The 22,378-nt window shown below is 38.5% G+C and overlaps 1 protein-coding gene across 2 annotated transcripts in view; it reads left to right on the top strand.

Annotated features, from left to right (window-relative positions):
- SLC25A13 (solute carrier family 25 member 13) overlaps positions 1-22,378 on the top strand; it is a 199,993-nt gene that overhangs the window by 164,572 nt on the left and 13,043 nt on the right. For both annotated transcript variants that reach the window (XM_010356270.2, XM_010356271.2), the window contains one exon: positions 3,178-3,318. In XM_010356270.2, the coding sequence (XP_010354572.1) occupies positions 3,178-3,318 (141 nt within the window). The remainder of the gene's footprint in view (positions 1-3,177; positions 3,319-22,378) is intronic.

The raw sequence follows: 22,378 nt of genomic DNA, 5'->3' as shown, positions 1-22,378 counted from the left end.
CGATTCAGCTATCTTTGATCTCTGCAAAAGAGGAACCATGGGTATGGTACTGTGAATGGATAACAGACCAGGAATTGGAAGAGCGGCAGGCAGTGTGCTGCTCAGTGATCAAGTCATGGCGAGACCCAGACACCGTGCATCTGATGATAAGCATCTTCTCTTGGTGCCTTGGAGTCTCTCATTTCCTTCCAATTTGACTCCAAAGGGCCTGTTTCATCTTCAGCACCTTTACAATGTGCCACTTTGAGTCTGTAGGTTCTTTCTTTCAGAGGCCACCACAGGTAACGGGTACATCATTATGTTTTCTTGATATCACTACATTCTTTCTTCCTGGTGCATCTGCCTCCTGCAGCCCTCTGAAGTGGATTTGACTCCTTATCATCCCTAGTGATAACTCACTTTGCTGTTTTAAAAGAATTGGTATCTGTCGATTTGCTTGGAGTCAGGGAGTTGAGTGTAAGTTCTTGTTTTATTGTATATAATGCTAGCAACTTTTACCAGTGTTAGTAAAGGTAAGAGTTAATAAAACAACAATTCTGTACCTAAGAATTCTACCCTTTCATAACAGCACCACTTGGATATGTAGAAAGAGCTTGTTGTGAGATCAGATATAAAACAAATAAAAGTTATTTGTGAAATGGAAGACTGGGATTAGAAATTGTGGCATTCAGGAAGCCAAGTAAGCTGGTTGTCAGAATTGACAGAGATTCTAGAGATGGTGTAGTGCAGGGATTGTCAGCCTCACTGCACATAAGAATCTCATAGGAAAATTTTAACAAGGACAGATGCAAAGTTCTTATTAAACTGTCAGGACTGAAGTTCAGAGGTCACCATATTTTAAAAAGGTCTGCAAGTGATCGTAACATGCATCTATGGAGGAAAACATCAATGTAGGGGAAAGGGGGAAAGAAACCTGCATGTTTGGAGTAATGGCTCTGTCTTGAGCGCTGTGCTGGCTCCTTACATTCTCCATCTCTTTTTATCTTCATAGTAAGTGAGATGGTTTGACAAATAGGGAGACTGAAGCTCTGCCTTCATCTGGGACACTCAACTGCCTCCTTCCCTGCTGTTGGCAGTGCTTGGATGAATATGCATTGTATTTATTCCTCTTCTCTCTTCCAAGAATACTGGTGTTCTCTTGATTATTTTGCATTTTACCCTGGGTAGAGATGGTCTTACCCTCTTTTGAGCTTCAAAAAAATCAGCCTTCAGCCTAATTCCATCCTGGTGAATCTTTCTCAGCAATTCTGCCCCCATAAAACAATCTTTACATTTTGAATTTCTATTCATTTTTGTAAGTATTTGTAAGATTTTCATATGAAGAGTTCTGGTTCAGAAATAGAGAAAATCCTTACTGTGCCTCTCATGTGGTTACTGGGCTAGGTGTGTTTCAACTCATCATTCTGCCAACTGTAAATAGCTCAGTCTGTATCATATGGGAAATGTAGGTGCAAAGTCACAAAACACTCAAGGGCTGTGAACAACCAGAGGCGGGGGGGTAGTAGGGGGGTGGGGAGGGTATTGTTCTTCCCATGGACCTACAGGTTTCAGCAGCATCTGAGCAAAACAGAGCTGTTCTGAGCAGTAGGGCAGGGAGCAGCATGTCTTTGTGTGGACCAGAACCCACCAGCCTCTGGGTGTGTCATCTCACACTCTACTTCCTAGAGTAAGGCCCTTTCTTGGGCCTTTCAGTGAATCCAACCCAGGTTTGTATTTTGTGTTGTCCCCCTATCCCCCAAAAAAGTTCATTTGCACTTAAGGAAGAACAAGAGTGTCTTGATTAAGGTATCAAGTTGGTAAAAATGGAAAAACAATTTGATTTAGGGAGTTAATGAATGAACATCTTTCTTTGGTTCATTAACCTTACACATATTAGATAAACTGTGTATAGGTGTTTATTTTTCTTTGTGGAAGTAACACATGATCTATATAGAAAAAATTTCAAATACATCAAAAAAAAAGGAAAAGAAAGATATTTGTAATCCCACCACTTCAGAAGCACCACTTTGGTGTATTTCTTCTACATGGTGGTAGGGGATGGCGGGGGAAATATGTACCTGTATTTTAAACATATGAGCATTTTTACTTAAAAGTATATTTTGAACATTTTTCACAGTTGACTGCATAGTATCTTCATGCATGAACATACTCAAATTTATTTAATCCATCCCTTACCATTAGATATTTATGTTGTTTCTAATTTTTCTTTCCAGGTATTATAAATAATACTTCAAAAGGCATCCTTGTAGCTAGTTCTAATTAGTACAGTATAGTTTGGATAAGATAAAAATTTCATATATTTGTGACAAAGAACAAGTTGAAGTACAGTAAGAAAGAATGTAATTGCTTGTGATAAATATGTGATAAATGTGATAAATATGTGAAAAATGTGATAAATATAGGCTTAGTTTCAAAATAGCTAGCTTAAAATTACCCTTATAGCGTACTTTAAAGATTTCACTGATGATCATGGAGGTGAGGCATCTAGCCATTGCTGGAATGAAATAACACATGATGTTCAACGTTTGGGTGGTAATTGACTTAGTGCATATTTTTGCTACTTTCACATACCATTTATATCATATGAAAAGAGCAATCTATACACAAGTAATACATAAATAAAATTATAAGAATATGCAACTCCATAAAATGAGATTTGATGTTTTTAAGAGAAAAAAATGATAGCTTTCATCTAAGTTTACGAGTTCGCTGGCAATTTTTGAATCATTGCCAGAATCATGAAATTCATCATTCAGGAGCCTTTGTCCTCCTAGTCCCCCTTCTATTCTGAGAGGCAGATCTATGTCTCCTCATTTGGATACGAATGCTTTTCATTTTATTACTGCCTTTGTGCCCTTGGCTTTGAGCCCTGGGTGGCAGTTGTTTGTGGTTCAAGGAGCATTTGTAATTTCAGTGTGAGGACTCAGGGAGGTCAACAGAAATTTCTGGTCTTTGCCCTTCAGTCTCCACATTGAGGACGTAGGGCTTCTTCCTAGGCAGTAACTGTATTTTGATTCATACTTGTAATCCCTAACCACTTTGATTGATAGGATAAGGACTGAAACTACATTCTCTTGAGGATAGAATATTCTTATCCTTGAGAATAATCATTCATCTCTTCCTGACCCATCTTACCATTTCTTTGCTTTGATCCTAAATCTTTTTTGTTATTTTTAGGCTGGAGGCTCCCAGGTGATTTTCACAAATCCTTTAGAAATTGTCAAGATCCGTTTGCAAGTGGCCGGAGAAATCACTACTGGTCCCCGAGTCAGTGCCTTGTCTGTCGTGCGGGACCTGGGGTTCTTTGGGATCTACAAGGTAACTTTTTTTTTTTTTTTTAGTCATTTATTTGATTACTTTCTCATCTAATGTAGAAACTATTCTTCAACATGAAATCCATTTTTTGTTTTTTGTTTGTTTTTTGTTGTTGTTGTTGTTGTTGTTGTTTGCATTTCTACACCTAGAAAAAATGTTCTACCCAAGCTGCAGGGGCACTTCATGCCATTGAGAAGGAGGTGCCCCTTCCTGCCATCTGCCAAAAAACTATCCTCATCAATACACAAATCCAGGGTGACTATGATAGGTATTGTGCCCTCTAGAGTTGTTCAGTGCAGCTCTTTGCAGCAACACTGGCTAGAACTTTATTTGGATTTGTTATTGATACGCTGAGTTCAGTTCAAGGAGAAACCTATATCATAATTTATTTTCTGATCCTATATATATGGTCTGATCCATGTTTTCTCTATATATGTATGCCTTGTCTTAATTATTGTAAATCTTAATCATTTTTTCATTTAGAAAATGTTTTTTCAGAATGATTATAAAACCAAACTTCTAGAGGATTCTTGAAATTTGTTATTCATACTGCTCTACAAAAAGTTATAATGGAATTTACTATAACTATCTGCCTATATGCCAACATATAAGGCTTTATCAAACATAAAGTAAACACAAGTTTTCAATGAAGAATTTTTTTATAAAACATTACGCTAGCTTGACTAAGTAAACCTTTAGGGATATGGGAGAAATGTCAAATGTCTACTTAAGATAGTTTCATTTATTTACAAAGAATGTATACAGTCACATTATATAAAATTAATATTGCTTTGTTTCTATAAACACATATCAAGAAATATTCAAATTATTCATGAATTTTGAATCAGCATTTTGATCTCCACTTAACCCACTTTTTAGGTCATCTGTTAGCATGGTTTTGCAGAATACATTGTCTTCATTTTTATCCCAAGCTTTGCAGTTTGAAGCATTTTTGACTTTTATGTATGATATTGTTCCTGCAAATTTTATCCCATATACACATAATATTAAGACAGTCAATTTCTTTTTTCCTATTCCCAGTTCATCCTGAATGGATATAACTGGTCCCCATAATGTAACAACTTACCATATTGCTAGAGTAAACTTGAAATGACTTGTTTTGACATTTGACACGGTATTTGTGAGATCCTCCTCCCAGAGATACTTTTTTACTCTTTTCTTTTTAACCTGAGTTTTGCAAGTGACCTCAGTAAACATCCAGAATTAGTAATAATTGTGACTGTCTCAGGAGAATCTGCCTTCCCCGAATGGTACTCTGCTTCTCAGGGTCAAGTGATTGGAGAGAGTACTCCATGATCTGAGACTTTGTGAAGATCAAATACAGTGTGATGCCCTCTTTTCTGGGATTAATTTTAGCCGGGGAAAATCCTGCCTTATATTTAAGCGTATGTGGTACTTAGGAATAAACCTGCTGATTTTTTAAGTAGAACTTAAAATGTTCAATCTGGGATTCTACAATGTAACACAATGTTCTGTAACTATTTTGCTTACCAATTTGTTACCCATCTGTAAAAAATAAACACTGTTGTCATGAGGCATAGCATTGATCAATTTGAAGAAAAATCATCTTTTCTAAATTTTTAGGCTCTTGCAGTCTGTAATATGATGTAGCAGCATATCATTTTGACAAGATGCCAGGAGTCTTTCAATGGGTTGTCTGGTAAAAAGCACTTAGGTACTATGGCAGTGACTGTTACCGAAATGTCTACATGAGTAAAATGGTAGGAACTTGTTTGCTGATACAGAAACAGAGACTGTTAAACGACCTGCAAATGATACAATACTGGGACTTAGTGCTTTTCATCTTCACGTTATTTAATAATCTTAATCCCCTTTAACACTTCTTGGAAGTAGTTGGTATCCTGATTTTGTAGTTCAGGTGAATAGAGGCTGCCAACCATGGTATCTGAGCTGAAACTGAGGCTTAGAAGTTTCTTGTTTCCACATTTGTGCTAAAATTGCTTTCCTGAAATGAGCAGGATTGCTCAAGTTTGAGCAAGAGAACTCTCCCATATGAAGTTAGTTTAATTACTAGTCTAGTAGTTTAATCTAGTTCAGAAGCATTCCACAGGGCTTGGTGCTCACTTCTAAAATGCTGTTTTTGGTTTACTGGTAATTAACAAGAAAATCAGTAATGCTTTGAGCTGCTGGAACCTTGATTTCATTGCAAGAAAATGACCTAGTAATCTCTATCTTCCTGTTGGTCATCAGTATCAGCTACATGCAAAGACCTGGGAGTCTGGATTTCATTCAGCAGATGTTGACCTCTGTGGTTTAGTCTCCTTTCAGTCTGATTAGCTCTTGTATTCAAGTCTAGTTGGTCCTCATTTATATATTCCCAGCATTCTGTCTTGGACTGTTTCTTGTGAACCCCTCTTCTCCAGCCCCACCCCACTTCACCTTTACATGGTCAGACATCACAGCAGGTTAAGATCCATCTTTCTACGGAGCATCACAGCATTAGCATTGCTTTGTAGTTTAATGTGTTTTTGTTTCAGGATAGCACTTTTTAGTAATACAGCTTTTCTGTTTCTAGTCCTGGTTAGCTAGAAAAATGCAAATGACTAGAAGTGACCTCACACAGTACTTTTTAAACCTGGTATGTGCCCCTCCAGGTGGGTCTTTAAAAAGAAGAACCACTGTCCTAGATTTAGTTGAGACAGGTAATCTTTCTCCTTCCCTCTGTTCTTTTGTTTCTGTTGTTAACATTACAATGCCAGACCCAAGAAGGGTGAGTGGTTGGCTCTGTCTGTGTGTTTAGGCCTGCTGAGCTTTAACCTTACCTAAATTGGAAAATCAAGCTTTCTGTTTTTCTCCTGTATTGACTTGCAAAATAAGCAAACTATTCTGACTTCCCAGTAAGTGGCAATTAGAGTACTTGCTTTAGAAATATATTTGCAACTGAAAAAAAGTGGAAAACAGTAAACATTTTGCATTCCTAAAGTAAGAAATAGTTTAGCACAAATATAGTAAACAATGTAAACAAAGCCCCCCTCTAAAATGCTAACATTTAGAGAGATTTAGTTATAGCACATAGGATGTAGGTGATTGAAGTGAAGGCAGCATAATTAATTGCCTTCGAAAGAGCTATTTGAATGTAATATAGCTAAGAAAACAAATCTGCAATGTCTACTTCTTTTTAAAAAGAATTATGAGGATGTATTTCCCTTTCCCTGCATAACTTCTGTTTTATTGCATAAACCCCTGGAGCATAAAAATAAAAGTCAAATAAACTTGACATAGAAAAGAAAGTTGTATCCATCTACTTTTGAACATTACCTTTTCCATAGGAGCTGTCAGAGTGTTAATGAGGGGACAAATTATACTTTAAGAATTGAATGAAACTTATCATTTAACAGTAAATGGCAGCACAGCTAATTAGGCCAAAAAGATACTTTATTAGGAAGCAGTGGAACAGTCCATGTCTCTTTTTGAGTACAAAACATGGTCAGTGAAGCAATGACAGCTAGGATCCATCAAGCACTGTTAAAGTTTTCAAATTCTATAATCACAAGTTAAACCTTAACTCTAGCATGGAAGGTCACTTAGGAATATGGACTCTGTCTGCTGTGTTCTAATCAAAGGCATTGTTTTTTTCCACTGCATTTGACAGTATTCAAATATATTTTTATCCATATACATAAATGTTGTAGACATGTGTTCATCTATAATGTGTGTATAAATGATTCATTGGAGCTATTGTTCATAAACTCAGAAAGCAAGTTATGATATATCAGTATATTCTTGTTTATTCTGCCAGTTATCGCCAACTTTTTTTTATTTTAAAAAGTAAAATATAATTTATATTTCAAAAAAATCAAGTAATTTACAAAGGTGTATGAAGAAAAGTAAAATTATCTCTCTACCCTTTACTGCTCCATTCTCTTCAAAGTATAGCCACTGCTTAAGATTTTATATTAATGTACCCTTAAAAAAAGAAAAACTTTCTGCTCAGATTAGTGTTTCTCTTTCAAAAATTTTACCAATATCAGCATCAGAAGAGTATGTATGTTTTCAATAGCAAAGACATCGAATCACCCTAGGTTACCATTAACAGGAGATTGGATAAGGAAAACGTGAAAACTACACACAATGGAGTACTAGACAACCATAAAAAAGAACTAAATTATGTCCTTTGCAGCAACATGGATGCAGCTGGAGGCCACTATCCTAAACAAATCAGTGCAGAAACAGAAAACCAAATACCACGTTTTCACTTGTAAGTGGGAGCTAAACCTTGGGTACACATGGGCACAAAGACTCCAACAGGAGGAAGGGAAAGAGGAAAGGAGGAAAGGGCTGAAAAACTTCCTTTCGGGTACCATGCTCAGTACCTAGCTGACAGGATTAATAGAAGCCCAACTCAGCATCACGCAATATATCCTTGTAACAAACCTGTATATGTATCCCCTGAATCTAAAATCAAAATGAAAGGAGAATATTTTACTTTTCTTAAGTAAAATTGTGTCTTAACACAAATAAAATCTTTTCAAACACAATGTATCTTAACGCTCTTTCATCATTTTAATAGCTGTATAAATTTTTGTATTTAACCATTTCCTGTTGATGAATATTTGTTTCTAGTTTGAAGATATTACAAGCAATGCCATGGTGATCATCCCCGTGTATATTTTGACATACTTTTGTACAAGATTGTTTAGAAAAGATAAAGTCCTAGCATTGAAGTTGTTAGGTCAAAGGACATGTGCACTTTTTAGTGTTAATAGATTTTATCCAGTTTTATCAGTTTATCCCTTTTTCCTTGGTAACATGTAAGTACTCATAAGACTAATTCTTCAATTTATCATCTTTTAAAAGCTTGTATTTTTACGTGCTCATAGCCCGACCTGAAGGAAGCAATTGTTTAGTCTACTTTGAGAACACATTGCTGTTCTAGTTTTCTGATACCTGGGGACATGCTATGGTTTTACAACCAGCCTAGGGGTAGTTCTCACCCACATCTGAACCTCTGTGAAAGCGTCTTCAGGGCTTTCTTTATTTTGACTCTTGACTCTCCTAAATCCACTGTTGCCACAGCAGCCAAAGTGATCCATTTAAAATGTAAATCATATTAATTCACTCACTCAGCACACTCTTATTGAGAGCTTACTGTGCCAGGCACTGTTCCAGCCTTTAGGAGATGGCTGTTTAAAGCTAAGTCCCTGCTCACAGTATGTTGGGTAGGACAGGTCAGCCATCAAGGAAAAAAGATATGGCCGGGCATGCTGCCTTGTATCTGTAATCTCAGTATTTCAGGAGGCCAGCGCGATCTCTTCATGCCAGGAGTTCAAGACTAGCCTAGGCAGCATAGCAAGACACCATCCCTACAAAAATAAATCAATAAAAGTTAGCGGGACATGGTGGTGCATGTCTGTATTCCCAGCTATTTGGGAGGCTAAGGCAGGAGAATCACTTGAACCCAGGAGTTTGAGGCTGCAGTGAGCTGTGATTGCACCATCACACTCTAGCCCTGGCAATAGAGTGAGACCCTGTGTCTTAAAAAAAAAAAAAGGAAAGGAATACACAAAATGAATATGACATCAGCTGGTGCTACCGTGAAGAAAAAGAAGCTGATTTAAAAAATGAGCAAAGGACTTGAATAGATACTTCTCCAAAGAAGACATACCAATGGCCAACATGTATGTGAAAAAAGGATGTGAAAAGATGTTCAACAACACTAATCATCAGGGAAATGCAAATCATAACTACACTGAGATAGCACTTCATACCTGTTAGGATAGCTGTTGTCAAAAAAAACAAACAAACAAACAAAAAAAGATAAGCAATGGTGAGGTTGTGGAGAAATTGAAATCCTTGGTGGTAGGCCAGGTGCGGTGGCTCATGCCTGTAATCCCAGCACTGTGGGAGACCAAGGCAGGCGGATCACGAGGTCAGGAGATCAAGACCATCCTGGCTAACACGGTGAAACCCTGTCTCTACTAAAAATACAAAAAATTAGCTGGGCATGGTGGCACTTGCCTATAGTTCCAGCTACTTGGGCGGCTGAGGCAGTAGACTCACTTGAACCCGGGAGGTGGAGGTCGCAGTGAGCTGAGATTGTGCCACTGCACTCCAGCCTGAGGGAAAGAGTGAGACTCTGTCTCCAAAAAAAAAAAAAAAAAAAAAAAAAAAAAAAAAAGAGAGTTCCTTGATGGTAGAAATGTAAAGTGGTACAGTCTCTGTGGAAAACAGTATGGAGTTTTCTCGAAGAGTTAAAATGGTACTACTGTATAATCCAGCAATCTCACTTCTGGCTGTACATCCAAAAGAATAGAAATCAGATATCTGAAGAAGGTATCTGGACTACCAGGTTCATTGCAACATTATTACAATAGACAAGCTGTGAAACAACCCAAATGTCTATCAACAAAGGAATGAATAAAGAAAATATGGTGTATTATAGCCTTAAAAAGGAAGGAAATCCTTCTTTTGCAATGAGATGGATAAGCCTGGAAGACATTATATTAAGTGCAATAAGGCAGTCACAGAACTTCAAATACTGCATGATTCTATTCATATGAAGTGTCTTAAGTGTACATTTCTTGATGTATGAGAGAGAGTGACCGAGTCTTTTCACAAATATACCAACACCAAAAATTGAAGTAAGTTAATAAGTAAATAAATAAAAATATTGTGTCTTACTCCTGACAGACTTTTATTATCTCATTTAAGGAAGGATTTTTAGAAATTTAAGGAGAGAGTATCAAGTATACTTCAAGGAGTCAGGTTTTGTATCTAATGTGTGTGAATATTTGAAAAATACTACAGGTCATGTAATGTCCAAAATCACTGCTTAAAGGTTGTATTAAACAAAAACTGGAAAAAAAAAAAAAACTTTAAAAAATAATTTCAAATTTTATTTTACATTGGGGGTACATGTACAGGTTTGTTGCACAGGTATGTTGCATGATGCTGGGATTTGGGATATGAATGATTCAGTTACCGAGGTAGTGAGCATAGTACTCAACACTTAGTTTGAAAAAAAATGATTTTTTTTTTTACAAAATTTCTTGTTCCTGTGCTTCAGATGACTCACTGACTCATCTGTAGAAAGAGGATAATAATCGTACCTCCCTATTCATAGGATCGTTGTGTGGTTTTACTAAAACAATGCTTGTAAAGCATACAGGATACAGTTGAGCACATAGTACACATGGTGTGTTAGTTGTCATCAACTTTTGATTATTGAGTGTCAGCTAAGGTATTCTTGCAGGAATACCTAGTTTCTTCCTCATTACTCCAGTCCTGGGTAATTTCCAGTGCTGTGTGGTCAACAACCTCTCCAGGCCAGGTCTTCTGGTTTGGACTTTAGAATAGCAGATTAAAAGGAGATGGCTTGAAAAATATTATTTTTATGAAACAATGCCCAGAGGAATTGAGTGTGCTAAAGACACCAGAAGAAAAGAATTCCTTAAAGTAACAGCAAATGATCAATTTTTTAAACCATTCTTTTATTCTTTCACCAAATGTGTATTGAGTGCTAACACTATTAGATGCTAGAATACCAAAGATGTGTACAGTATCATTGCCTTAAAGGTGATCTACGTTAAGGGGTGAGAGAAGAGAAACATGTAATTCTAGGGCCATAAAGTTCTTTTAAAATTTAATTTTAATAGGCATTACCTTTTTTTAAGGTAGAAAATTCAGATACAAAAGAGTATCTAACGATAAAATGCTAGTTTCTCAGCCCAAGCCCCAGATAACTTTTCTTTCCAGAGACAAACATTTTTACCAAGTTATTTTTTGTTTTGTTATTGCTTGTTTTCTTTTTCGTTTTCGGTTTTTGCTAAGTACCCACAATATTAGTTTTAAGACAGTACTTTTTAATTTTATCTAAACTTTTAGAATATGTCATCTTTCATGTTAAAAAGTATATTAAATGATGCCAGCTATCCACCATTTGTAAGGTACTCTGAATATATTTTCCAGAAGTGATGGATATATTTCTACTGAATCATCTTTACAGTCTCTGGTTTCTAATTGTGACCAAGAGATGCATTTAAAAGATGGACAGCATAAGAAATGCATTAACTGTAAAAGAGATATGCCTTGTAACAACCAAAGAAGTCTATGTGATGTATAATCAACCTAACAAACTACTACTATAAATGTGCTCAGTAGAATTAGGTCTTCCACCGAATAAAAGGTTGACCTGATAAACGTAGAACTCTATTGTGATTCAGGTGTGAAACCACGTAGAAGTCATATTCCAGCTGCCAGTTGTTAAAATTATATATTATTTCATATATATTTTAATTTTCCACTCCAATAGGACAGTGTGCTTTCATTGATAATAGTAATTATCATCTTTTATTGAATTATCATCTTTTATTGGAGATCTTTGTGCTAGGTATTATACTAACTATATTAATCATTGGATTTAAGTTTAATGTGTCTGTACAAATGTTACTCACATTTTATAGATGAGGAACTTGAGGTACAGATGTTTTAAGAAACTTACCCAACATTAGATAGCTGCTAAATAGTAGAGTGATGATCTGAGACCAGGTCTCTGATTATAAAACCTGTATTCTTACTCCTATAATGTACTGAATTTGATGCAGAGTGGAAGCATAATTCAGATATAAATCCATATTTAAGATGATACATTTTGAGTATGTATTTCTTTGAATGCAATATACTTCTGTATCTAAATCATCCTCTTCAAAAATGAAGTATTCAGAAGGCTTGCATATGGGCTGGGCACAGTGGCTCATGCTTGTAATCTCAGCCTTTTAGGAGGCCAAGGCAGGAGGATCGATTGAGTTCAAGGGTTTGAGACCAGCCTTGACAAAATAGTGAGACGTCATCTCTACTAAAAATAAAAAATAAAATCAAAATTAATCGGGCGTGGTGATGTGTGCCTGTAGTCCTTGCTACTCAGGAGTCTTAGGCAAGAGGAGAGCTTGAGCCTGGGAGATTCAGGCTGCAATGAGCCATGATTGTACCATTTCACTCCACCTTGGGCAGCAGAGTCGAGGCCCTGTCTTTAAAAAAAAAAAAAAAAAATAGTTGAGTGAAACGCAAGGAGAACACCAGCTCAGCTAGCTTAGCCCTAGTGGTTGCTGTTGTAGAGAAATGGTGCTCGTAGGGTGTATTGAAGAGGGTTTGAAAAAAGAGCTTTTTACTTTCTCCCTGGACTTTGTGATCTATATCAAGGAGAAAAACAAAAAATTATCAGAGGGCACTGCTTGCATAATCATTGCACATTTTAAAGAATACGTGTCAAGAGAAAGCGTCAGGAACAACCAGATGGAGCATCTCCTCAATAAGACATTAAGTTCTCTCTATAGGATTTCTAGCCATTGGTAGAGCATATATATATTTTTATAATATATATATATATATATATATATATATATATATATTTTTTTTTTTTTTTTTTTTTTTGAGACAGTCTTGCTCCATCACCAGGCTGGTGTGCAGTGGCACGATCTCGGCTCACTGCAACCTCCGACTCCCAGGTTCAAGTGATTCTCCTGCCTCAGCCTCCTGAGTAGCTGGGATTACAGGCACACGCCACCACACCCAGCTAATTTTTGTACTTTTAGTGGAGACGGGGTTTCATCATGTTGGCTAGGATGGTCTCAATCTCCTGACCTCATGATCCGCCCACCTTGGCCTCCCAAAGTGCTGGGATTACAGGCATGAGCCACTGTGCCTGGCCTGTAGAGCAGATTTTTAACTGATCATCCAATTGGAAACAACTAAAAATGTTGGATAATATATTTCATAAAAGCCTTTTTACACATATGAGTCAAGGAAGTAAGGAATATTCAAGCCTAAAAATAGGTGAGGTAAGCAGAACTGTAAAGCTCTTTTTTGCCTTGATGGCATTTGCCAAACACTTGAATGTGAACAATAATTTTAGAAGTCTCGGGACAATCAGGTACTGCCCAAAGTGCTAAGTATTAAAAAAAAAAAAAAAAGGCTAGGGCTAAGGTGAAGCAAGCAGGGCACCTAGGACGCAGTTTAAGAAGTTATTTACTTCCAGGTGTCAACGCTACATGCGCACATTCCTGATAGGGCCTCCTGAAAGTTTCTACTATAGATATCACTCTTTTCTTATTCTATTCCTAGACCTAAAGAAAATCCTCGCCATGAAGTTGGCATCTCAAAAGGCTACACCCTCAGTGGAAGGGTAAAATAGCAGTGTTCCCTTCTACCCTAGGCTACAAGGAAAATTGCCTTGCTTCTCAGTGGAGGGAGAGACAAGGAGGGCACAGGGAAACACTCCCCCATGAATCAGGAACTTCAAACTGCTCTCCGTGGGCTTGCAGGCTGAATTTATATTTTTTAAGTGATATGAAAAACCTCAAGTTAGAAATTAATTTTTAAGTAGTCTTCAATTGATAGTGCTCCCAGGCCTGAGAAAAGCAAACACAGACCGGGAGCAGTGGCTCACACCTGTAATCCCAGCACTTTGGGAAGCCGAGGTGGGTGAATCACTTGAGGCCAGGAGTTCAAGACCAGTCTGGCCAACATGGCAAAACCCCGTCTCTACTATAAAAATACAAGAATTAGCTGGGCATGGTGGCTCACACCTGTAATTCCAGCTGCTCTGGAGGCTGAGGCACAAGAATCAGTTGAACCCAGGATGGGGAGGTGGCAACAAGCAAAGATTGTACCACTGCACTCCTGCCTGGGCAGCACAGTGAAACCCTATCCCTCCCCCCACGTCCTCAAAAAAAAAAAAAAAAAAAAAAAAAAAGCAAACACAATTCTAGAGGAACCTACCTTCAACCCAGACTTCGAAGAATTTTTCTATTTAATGGTACAAGGAGAATGAGCAGCTCACGATAAAAATTAAAATCCCAAGTCACACAGGCAATAAAACACTTTAAGAGGAGATAGCACAAAACAACAGGAAACATTATACACACAAAGATTTAAAATTTCTAAATTATCAGAATTATAAAACAAATGTTTTATTTTTAAAATAGTAAACAGTATAGAATATTTATAATGATTAAAATTTTAAATTCAGCCAGCTTGGGCAGCATGGCAAAACCCTGTCTACAAAAAATTAAAACAATTAGCCAGGTGTGGTAGCACATACCTGTAGTCTCAGCTCCTCAGGAGGCTGAGGTGAGAGGATCTCTCTTGAGTTCAGGAGGTTGAGGCTGCAGTGAGCCATGATCACACCACTGCACTTCAACCTGGGTGATAGAGTGAGACTCCTCAAAAAAAAAAAAAAAAAAAAAAAAAATTAAACAGATGGCTTTAACAACAGATGAAAAGCAGCCTAAAAGAGAATTAGTCAACTGGAAGATAAATTATCCAGAATGCATTTCTGAGAGACAAAGATTAAAGGCATGTACATGTGTATGTAGGGTTGAAGAGGAAGCACTTTCCCCTTCACCCTCTGAACGTTCACTGAAAATGAACTGATAAAAGGCACATTAATAGGAGAGAAAGGCATACAAATTTATCTTAACATGCATAGCATGGAAGAATCACGGGAAAATGATTACTCAGTGACTCAGTGGGATGCAGATGTATACATACCCTTCTTCCTAGGGGAAGGGGAGATGAAGGATGTAGGAGTCAAATGATTTTTAGGGGTAATGAATGGACCCAAGGCTCAAACAATGCTAAGTAAATAATTATCTTTGGAAATTGAATGGGACTGGAGAACACACAATATTTGGGACAGAGGTTGTCTGAGTTCTAGGTGTTGTGTTTAGTATTCAGTCTCTTCCTCTGTGAGATGAGTTTCGATCTTCTCTGGTTAATGAAATCTCAGGGAAGGGGTTGAAGGCAATTACGTTCCTCTTTGGGGGTCTGGTTTCTAGGTGGATAAGAGAACAGCTTCATGCTGTGCTTGGAAGAAACAGAGGATGAGAGGAGGCAGGAATGGGAGGAGACCTTAGAAGAGATACCTTGGTTCTGAGGCTTATTTCTGAGTCCTTTCAATTTTCAAAGCACTCAGCCTGGCAAAGCAACCATATGTTTGGGGTATCATTTTCTGCACCCCCAGCAGTGGAAAGCATGAGATGGTCTAACAAATATAAAAGAAAACTGGAAGAAAAGGTGAGATGATGGCTAAAGATTTTCTAGAACTAATAAAAGCCGTTAATCTAAGATTCAAGAAGTACAGGAGGCTGGATGTGATGACTTGCACCTGTAATCCCAGCACTTTGGGAGCTCAGGAGTTCAAGACCAGCCTGGGCAACACAGTGAGACTTCATCTCTACAAAAACAAACTTTTTTTTTTTTTTTTTTTTTTTAATTAGCTAGATATGGTGTCACGCACCTGTAGTCCCAGCTACTTGGGAGGCTGAGGTGGGAAGATCACTTGAGCCCAGGAGGTCAAGGCTGCAGTGAGCCATGATTGCACCACTGCACTCTAACCTAAGTGACAGAGCAAGACTCTGTTTCAAAAAGAAAAAAAAAAACAGCAAAGAAAAAAGTGCAACAAATTGCAAGTATAGGATAAATGAAAATAATTCAGACTAGACACATCAGAGGAAAACTGCTGAACACCAGAGCTAGAGAGAAACTCTTAAGCGGCCAGAGAAAAAAAGTCAATTTGCCTTCAAAAGGGCAGCAGTTGAACTGACAGCAAACCTAAGAATGGCAACAGTGGAAGCCAGAAGACAGTTGAATGGGGGTGTCTTCAGTAGGTGGAGGAAAAAACCCTTTCAACCTAGACTTGTATACCCTGTAAAAATTGCTTTTAAGAAAAAGGGTAAAGATATTTTTTAGACTAGCAAAACTCAAGAAAGCATATCACCAGTAGAACCCTAATGAAGGAAATGCTAGAAAGTGATCCCAGGTGGGGATGTGACAGGATTGAGTAGCAAAGAAAGTGGTAAATGTTTAGTCTTGTTAAAAGAAAAACTTCATCCAAATTGAGGGAGTTTAATTGTGCAATGAATGATTCGTGAATCAGGCAGCCCCCAGAATCACAGCAGATTCAGAGAGACTCTAGTGCAGCCACGTGGTGGAAGAAATGACGAGTCAATGGGTGCAGCACACCAACATGGCACATGTAAACATATGTAACAAACCTGCACGTTGTGCACATGTACCCTAGAACTTAAAGTATAATAATTAAAAAAAATTATTCAACAATAAAAAAAATTTTATTGACAAAAAAATGGAAGTGATATACAGAAACTGGAAGTGAGGTACAGAAACAACTGGTTTGGTTTCAGGTCAGTGTTTGCCTTATTTGAACACCGTTTGAACACTGAGCAGTGTATGAGTGGTTGAAGTATGACTTCTGGAATTGGCCAAGACTTAGCTATTGTTACAGGTGCAGACTTGTCTAACTATTAAGTTAGGTTGTAGTTCATCCACAAGGACTCAAATATGAAAGTATGGAGTTCTTCTCAGGCCATATTTAGTTCACTTTAACAGTCTGAATAACATTGCCATAATTTAAATATACATACAATTTAAACAATATTAAGCTATTTGAAATGCTTAATATTTGTGAAGCCAGAATTAAAGTGCATGTTGATAAAATGGGGATACTTTTAAGTAGTCTAAAGTACAAATATTTCACAGGAGGAAGGAAAAGAAAGACTACAGTAGGTTCTGTATGCATGTTAAAACTGTCAGAGTAAACAGACTAGAAGTAGACTTTACATCTTCTAAGCAGGTGCTGAAGCAGAGGGAAGGGAGAAAAATGATGAGAGGAAGGCAAGAAAGTAAAGGAAAGAATAACTGAAAAGGTGGGGGCTGGGCGTGGTGGGTCACACTTGTAATCCCAGCACTTTGAGAGGCTGAGGCGGGCAGATCACAAGGTCAAGAGATCACGACCATCCTGGCCAACATGGTGAAACCCCATGTCTACTAAAAATACAAAAATTAGCCGGGCATGGTGGCACATGCCCATAGTCCCAGCTACTCGGGACGCTGAGACAGGAGAATTGCTTGAACTGGAGGTGGAGGTTGCAGTGAGCCAAGATCGCGCCACTGCACTCCAGCCTGGCTACAGAGCGAGACTCTGTCTCAAAAAAAAAATAATAATAATTATAAAGAAATAAAGCAAAGGTGGGACATGTTTTATAGATTACCTTTGTGAAGATGACATGACTAGCAGCTTCGGGACTAAAATTCCATGTGATTACATTCCTCTGTGCCATGTCTAGGGTTTTCAGTCCATCTCAGTGATGAGCAATGTTGATGGCAAAGCAATGTACAATACTAGAACAATAGAGAACTAGCACTGACACAAGCAGCATTTCCTACAAGAAACCCAGAGTTGTCAAGATGATTTTGTTAGAATTGCAATGAAATTAAGGAGAACCCATATCCCTGAAGTCCCTGGACTAAAGAAGCCAAGTAATGGTCATTCATATTTTATATTCAAATTGAAGTAATTTCCATGTTTACTGATATCAAGTCTTCAAATGTTGGCTGGCCTATTTGGTTTTAATACCAGTGACACAATCACATAATAGGTCTTGGCACCATTGCTATTTCTCAGCAAGACGTTGAAACTCACCCTCCTCAAATCTCAGCCATGTAGGTGGGGTCTGACCATCCTTTGACTGGGCTGGAGAGGCACTGCCTAGATGTGTATCTAAGGGTTAACTTGGTTGGGGGAAGCCAAGAGGAATGCTAAGGGATCAAGTCATGACACGCTGCCCATTGTTTGTAGCTCCAGGATCAAAATATATAATTATACATGCCATATAAATTCTAAACCTGTAAGGTAGGAAAAGAGGGCTGGGTGGCTCTGACGACAGGTGCCAGAAGCATTGAATAACCTTCTCAGACAAGGTGCGCCACTGTTGTCTTGAATGCTGCAGGGTCCCCAGTCTGGCATTTTCCCCCATGCTAGACAATGTGCATTCACTGCTGGAGTCTCTGTTAAGCCTCCGTCTCCCAGACCTGCTGGCTCCTGGTGCCCGGCCCGACACAGAGGTGCCTTTGTGAGTGTAATTACCTTTCCCTGTATTAGAAATAGTCTGTTTAGAGCTGTGTTTGCAGGTACAGCTAGAATAAGCAGGAATTAGCATGCGAAAAGACCTGCCCTGGCCCTGACTTTTTTATCAGCACCATCCTTCAGGACTGGTTTGTTCCCCCCTTTGGATTGATTGGGCAGGTGATTTACCATCCAAGATGAAGAGTTTTAAAAGAAGAAAAAGAGACATCGGAAATTGCTGTGCATGTGTGACAGCATGCATGCAAGAGAAAGAGAGATACAAATCCTGTTGTATTATATCTATTGACAATTTCATGCCAGGCAGAGCTGGCAAAACAAACTTGAGTGGACGATCCTAGCAACTTGAGAATTGATTAAAGCTTCCTTAGGCTTTCAGCACAGTGTCCACATCAAAAAGGCATGAGAAGCAAAATAAATGATTCTTTTGCCGTGATGATTCTGCTGCCAGAATCTCTAAGCCTGTCTAATTGGCCTGTGTCAATTGTGGACTGTTAACTTGAAGTTAAGTGAGGCCTACCCTTAAAAAAGCTTTTCTAGATCTTAAATAGAATGATGATGGAGAGACTTTAGCATGATATAGAATTGGAATGGAGGCAGAGTTGATAATTAAACTAGATCTGAGTTTTTTTCCAGTTTATAACATAGGTCTACCCTGAGATGATTTTTGTTGTCCGTGTCTGGATATTAGTGTGCCTTTTATTTAAAAAGAAGAACCCAATAGTTTATCATCTTTAGAGATAAAGTATTTAAAGAATAGAAAGAGATTAGATGATTGTATTTTGCATTTATTAATTTTCCCCAAGTGATTGTAGTATATATGGAGGAAATTCAAGACCAATCAGAGAATGTTTAAGGGCAGAGCTGCCTAGAAAACCAGTAAAAAAAAAAAAAAAAAAAAATACCCAGAGCAGGATAATGTGGAGATTTTCTTATATGGCAGGAATGTTTAAATACTTTTTTTAAGTGGCGCACCTTTGTAACTTATTAATTCTTAAATAGCCAAAGTAATATTTTTGTGTTGCTGATGCAGGCTCTAGGGCAGCATGGACTGTTTCCCTTTGTTATAAAGTTGCCTGTTCAGAATGGCTGATCACTTGGTAAAGATTATACTTGGGACAAGTAGAATTCAAGTCAAACAGGTTTATGTTTTGCTGTAGTGCTAGAGAATGGGTGTTCACCACAAAGTGAAGGATTTATCAAGGAATCCAGGAGAGAAACATTTTCACCCTTAGAACTTTAAGTCTTTTTAACATCCTGCTTCCCTTTTCATTGTGCAAGAGCAACAGGTCAGATATTGCCTAAGGCAGTCTTACAAATTGGCACCTGCCTTTATGCCTAAGACCTAAAGGAAGTGGTGGGGAAAAAGAGGCCAGGGAAATTTAATAAGTCTGTGTCTTTCCTTGGGAATTGGGCTTTGATGCCTGGGGTGCAAGAGAGGTGAAAGGCCGCCTCCTGATGCGACTGGGAGAGGTATTTTCTGCAGGAAGACACCAGAGCAGGTGCCAGGAGAGGCAGGGAGACACAGCCCTCGAGGTGAACACATTTCTGTCCCTTAATGTTTATAATGCAGTGGATACCTTACAAGGACTTTCACACGTATTACTTCATTCATTCCTACAGTTTCAGTTGTCCCAGTTGCCTGAAGAAGGTGGCCTATGGTATTTTTGACAGGTGAGGAAGGTTAAGGGCTTGATTTCTACAGGTGCTCATCACATGGCTAGGGGTGACAGGATGATCACACCAGGTAAAAGTTCTTTTGCTTCCTTGACTTTTCCATTTCTTCCTTTTTCTCAGGTAATCAGATACCAAAGACTTCTTTTGCATATCCTAACATTTGTTCTAGTCTGCATAAACACTTTGACTACATTGCTTGATTCCTGGAAAATGAAATACAACCTATTTCTAGGCATGCTTCCTTTAGTGTTGCACAAGGCAATTCTACCCTTTCCTCAGGGATATGGAGATATATATATATATATATTTGTATGTTTGGTTTTTGATCAAGCCATTTTTCATCTCAGCCATGTAGAGTTGTTTTCCAACATCTCTTGAAGTATGTCTCATATCTCTTGTAGATGCCTTTGTAACAGGGATACTCGATTTACTGTCATGATTTCAGGAAAGGAAGGAGGAGGCTCTCAGAAGGTGGAACCCTCAGTGGGTCCTTCTTCAGAAAACCCAGCTGATTCTTCATGTTCCTTTACTCTTCCTATGCCTCAGGGATGTTTATAATTTTGGGTCATGTCTTCCCATGGCCTTCTCATCATATTGAAGCCACATAGCATAAGACAGGTTAATCTGTTTCTCTTTCTCCCCTCGCCCCCTTTTTTTAAACTTTAATGTTTCAGTACAAAATTAGTGACTGTTTCCTCCTATATTTTGTTACATCCCCAACAAATAATATATCTTTGTCTGAAAAGCTAAAAGTGGCCGGGCGCGGTGGCTCAATGCCTATAATCCTAGCACTTTAGGAGGCCAAGGCGGGTGGATCACCTGAGATCAGGAGTTGGAGACCAGCCTTCCCAATGTGGTGAAACTCCGTCTCTACTAAAAATACAAAAAATTAGCCGGGCGTGGTAGCAGGTACTTGTAGTCCCAGCTACTCAGGAGGCTGAAGCAGGAGAATCACTTGAACCCAGGAGGCAGAGGTTGCAGTGAGCTGAGATCACGCCACTGCACTCCAGCCTGGGCAACCTGGGCAACAAAGCGAAACTCCATATCAAAAAAAAAAAAAAAAGAAAGAAAGGAAGGAAGAAAAGCTAAAAGCTTGGTTTTAGTTTCTGATACATTTTTCTAAGGAATAATGTTTTTTTAAGTTTTATTTTTTATTTTTTTTTTATTAAGATGGAGTCTTACTCTGTTGCCCTGGCTGGAGTGCAGTGGCATGGTCTCAGCTCACTGCAACCTCCACCTCCCAGATTCAAGCGATTCTTCTGCCTCAGCCTCCCGAGTAACTGGGATTAAAGTGATCTTCATTTGAGTTGATTATTTGGTGTCTAATTTGATTATCTTCTTGACTGAATCTACATGTGGATGAATAGCTAGCAGCACTTACAAGAAGGCTTGGGCCAAAAAGAGAAAAGGAAGGAAAAATAGAAACTAAATGCTGATATTGTTACCCTTATACAATAACTGCCCGAATTATAATTTTTTAAAAAACTAGTTGTAAGAAAAGGTTTGGATGTTGGCCGGGCGCGGTGGCTCAAGCCTGTAATCCCAGCACTTTGGGAGGCCGAGACGGGCGGATCACGAGGTCAGGAGATCGAGACCATCCTGGCTAACACTGTGAAACCCCGTCTCTACTAAAAAATACAAAAAAAAAAAAAAAAAAAAAAAAAACTAGCCAGGCGAGGTGGCGGGCGCCTGTAGTCCCAGCTACTCGGGAGGCTGAGGCAGGAGAATGGCGTGAACCCAGGAGGTGGAGCTTGCAGTGAGCTGAGATCCGGCCACTGCACTCCAGCCCGGGCGACAGAGTGAGACTCCGTCTCAAAAAAAAAAAAAAGAAAAGGTTTGGATGTTACACACAGATATTAACATTATACTATATGTTTTCCCTTTGAAAGAGCTGAGAGAAGTGGAAAAAACTCTTAGGGTCTTGAGTTTTGGACTTGTCTCTGGAACTACCTCCAGGGTGCCCTCTGAACAAGCCAAGGGCATAGCCCTCAGTAAATGCATAATTGATGGATTACCTGTCCAGGATGATAGATTACCTGTCCAGGACGTTCATTTGTATGTGCCTAAAATGAGTAGCTTGGGTGTGGTGGATATTGTGGTTCTTAATTTTAATTAAACATCTAACACTCTGGGGGTGGGCAAGATACAGAAACCTGAGCCGTTTGGCAGTACATGAGGTAGATGCATGCTTCTCTGAATACTTGTGTACACAGAGTGAACAGAGGCATGCCTACACATCCATGGGTAAGTTGACTGAGAAAGAGCCAGCATGACAGAATCCAGATTCCAAGCATTTGTTCTGGTTGGCAGGATGAGCCAAAGTAGGATGCAACTTAATAGGATTAAATCTGACGTCCTGCCTGTGTTACTTGTGTGAGGCAACTAATTAAGTTATAGTAGACTTGAGTTAATAGTAATTTATATGAAAAAGACTAAGGGTTTTATTACCCACAAGCTCAGTTTGAG

This window comes from Rhinopithecus roxellana, chromosome 6, assembly GCF_007565055.1.
Source record: "Rhinopithecus roxellana isolate Shanxi Qingling chromosome 6, ASM756505v1, whole genome shotgun sequence".
Lineage (NCBI taxonomy): Eukaryota > Metazoa > Chordata > Mammalia > Primates > Cercopithecidae > Rhinopithecus > Rhinopithecus roxellana.
The sequence above is the reverse complement of the archived record's forward strand: the minus strand, read 5'-3'. Positions and strand labels throughout refer to the sequence as shown.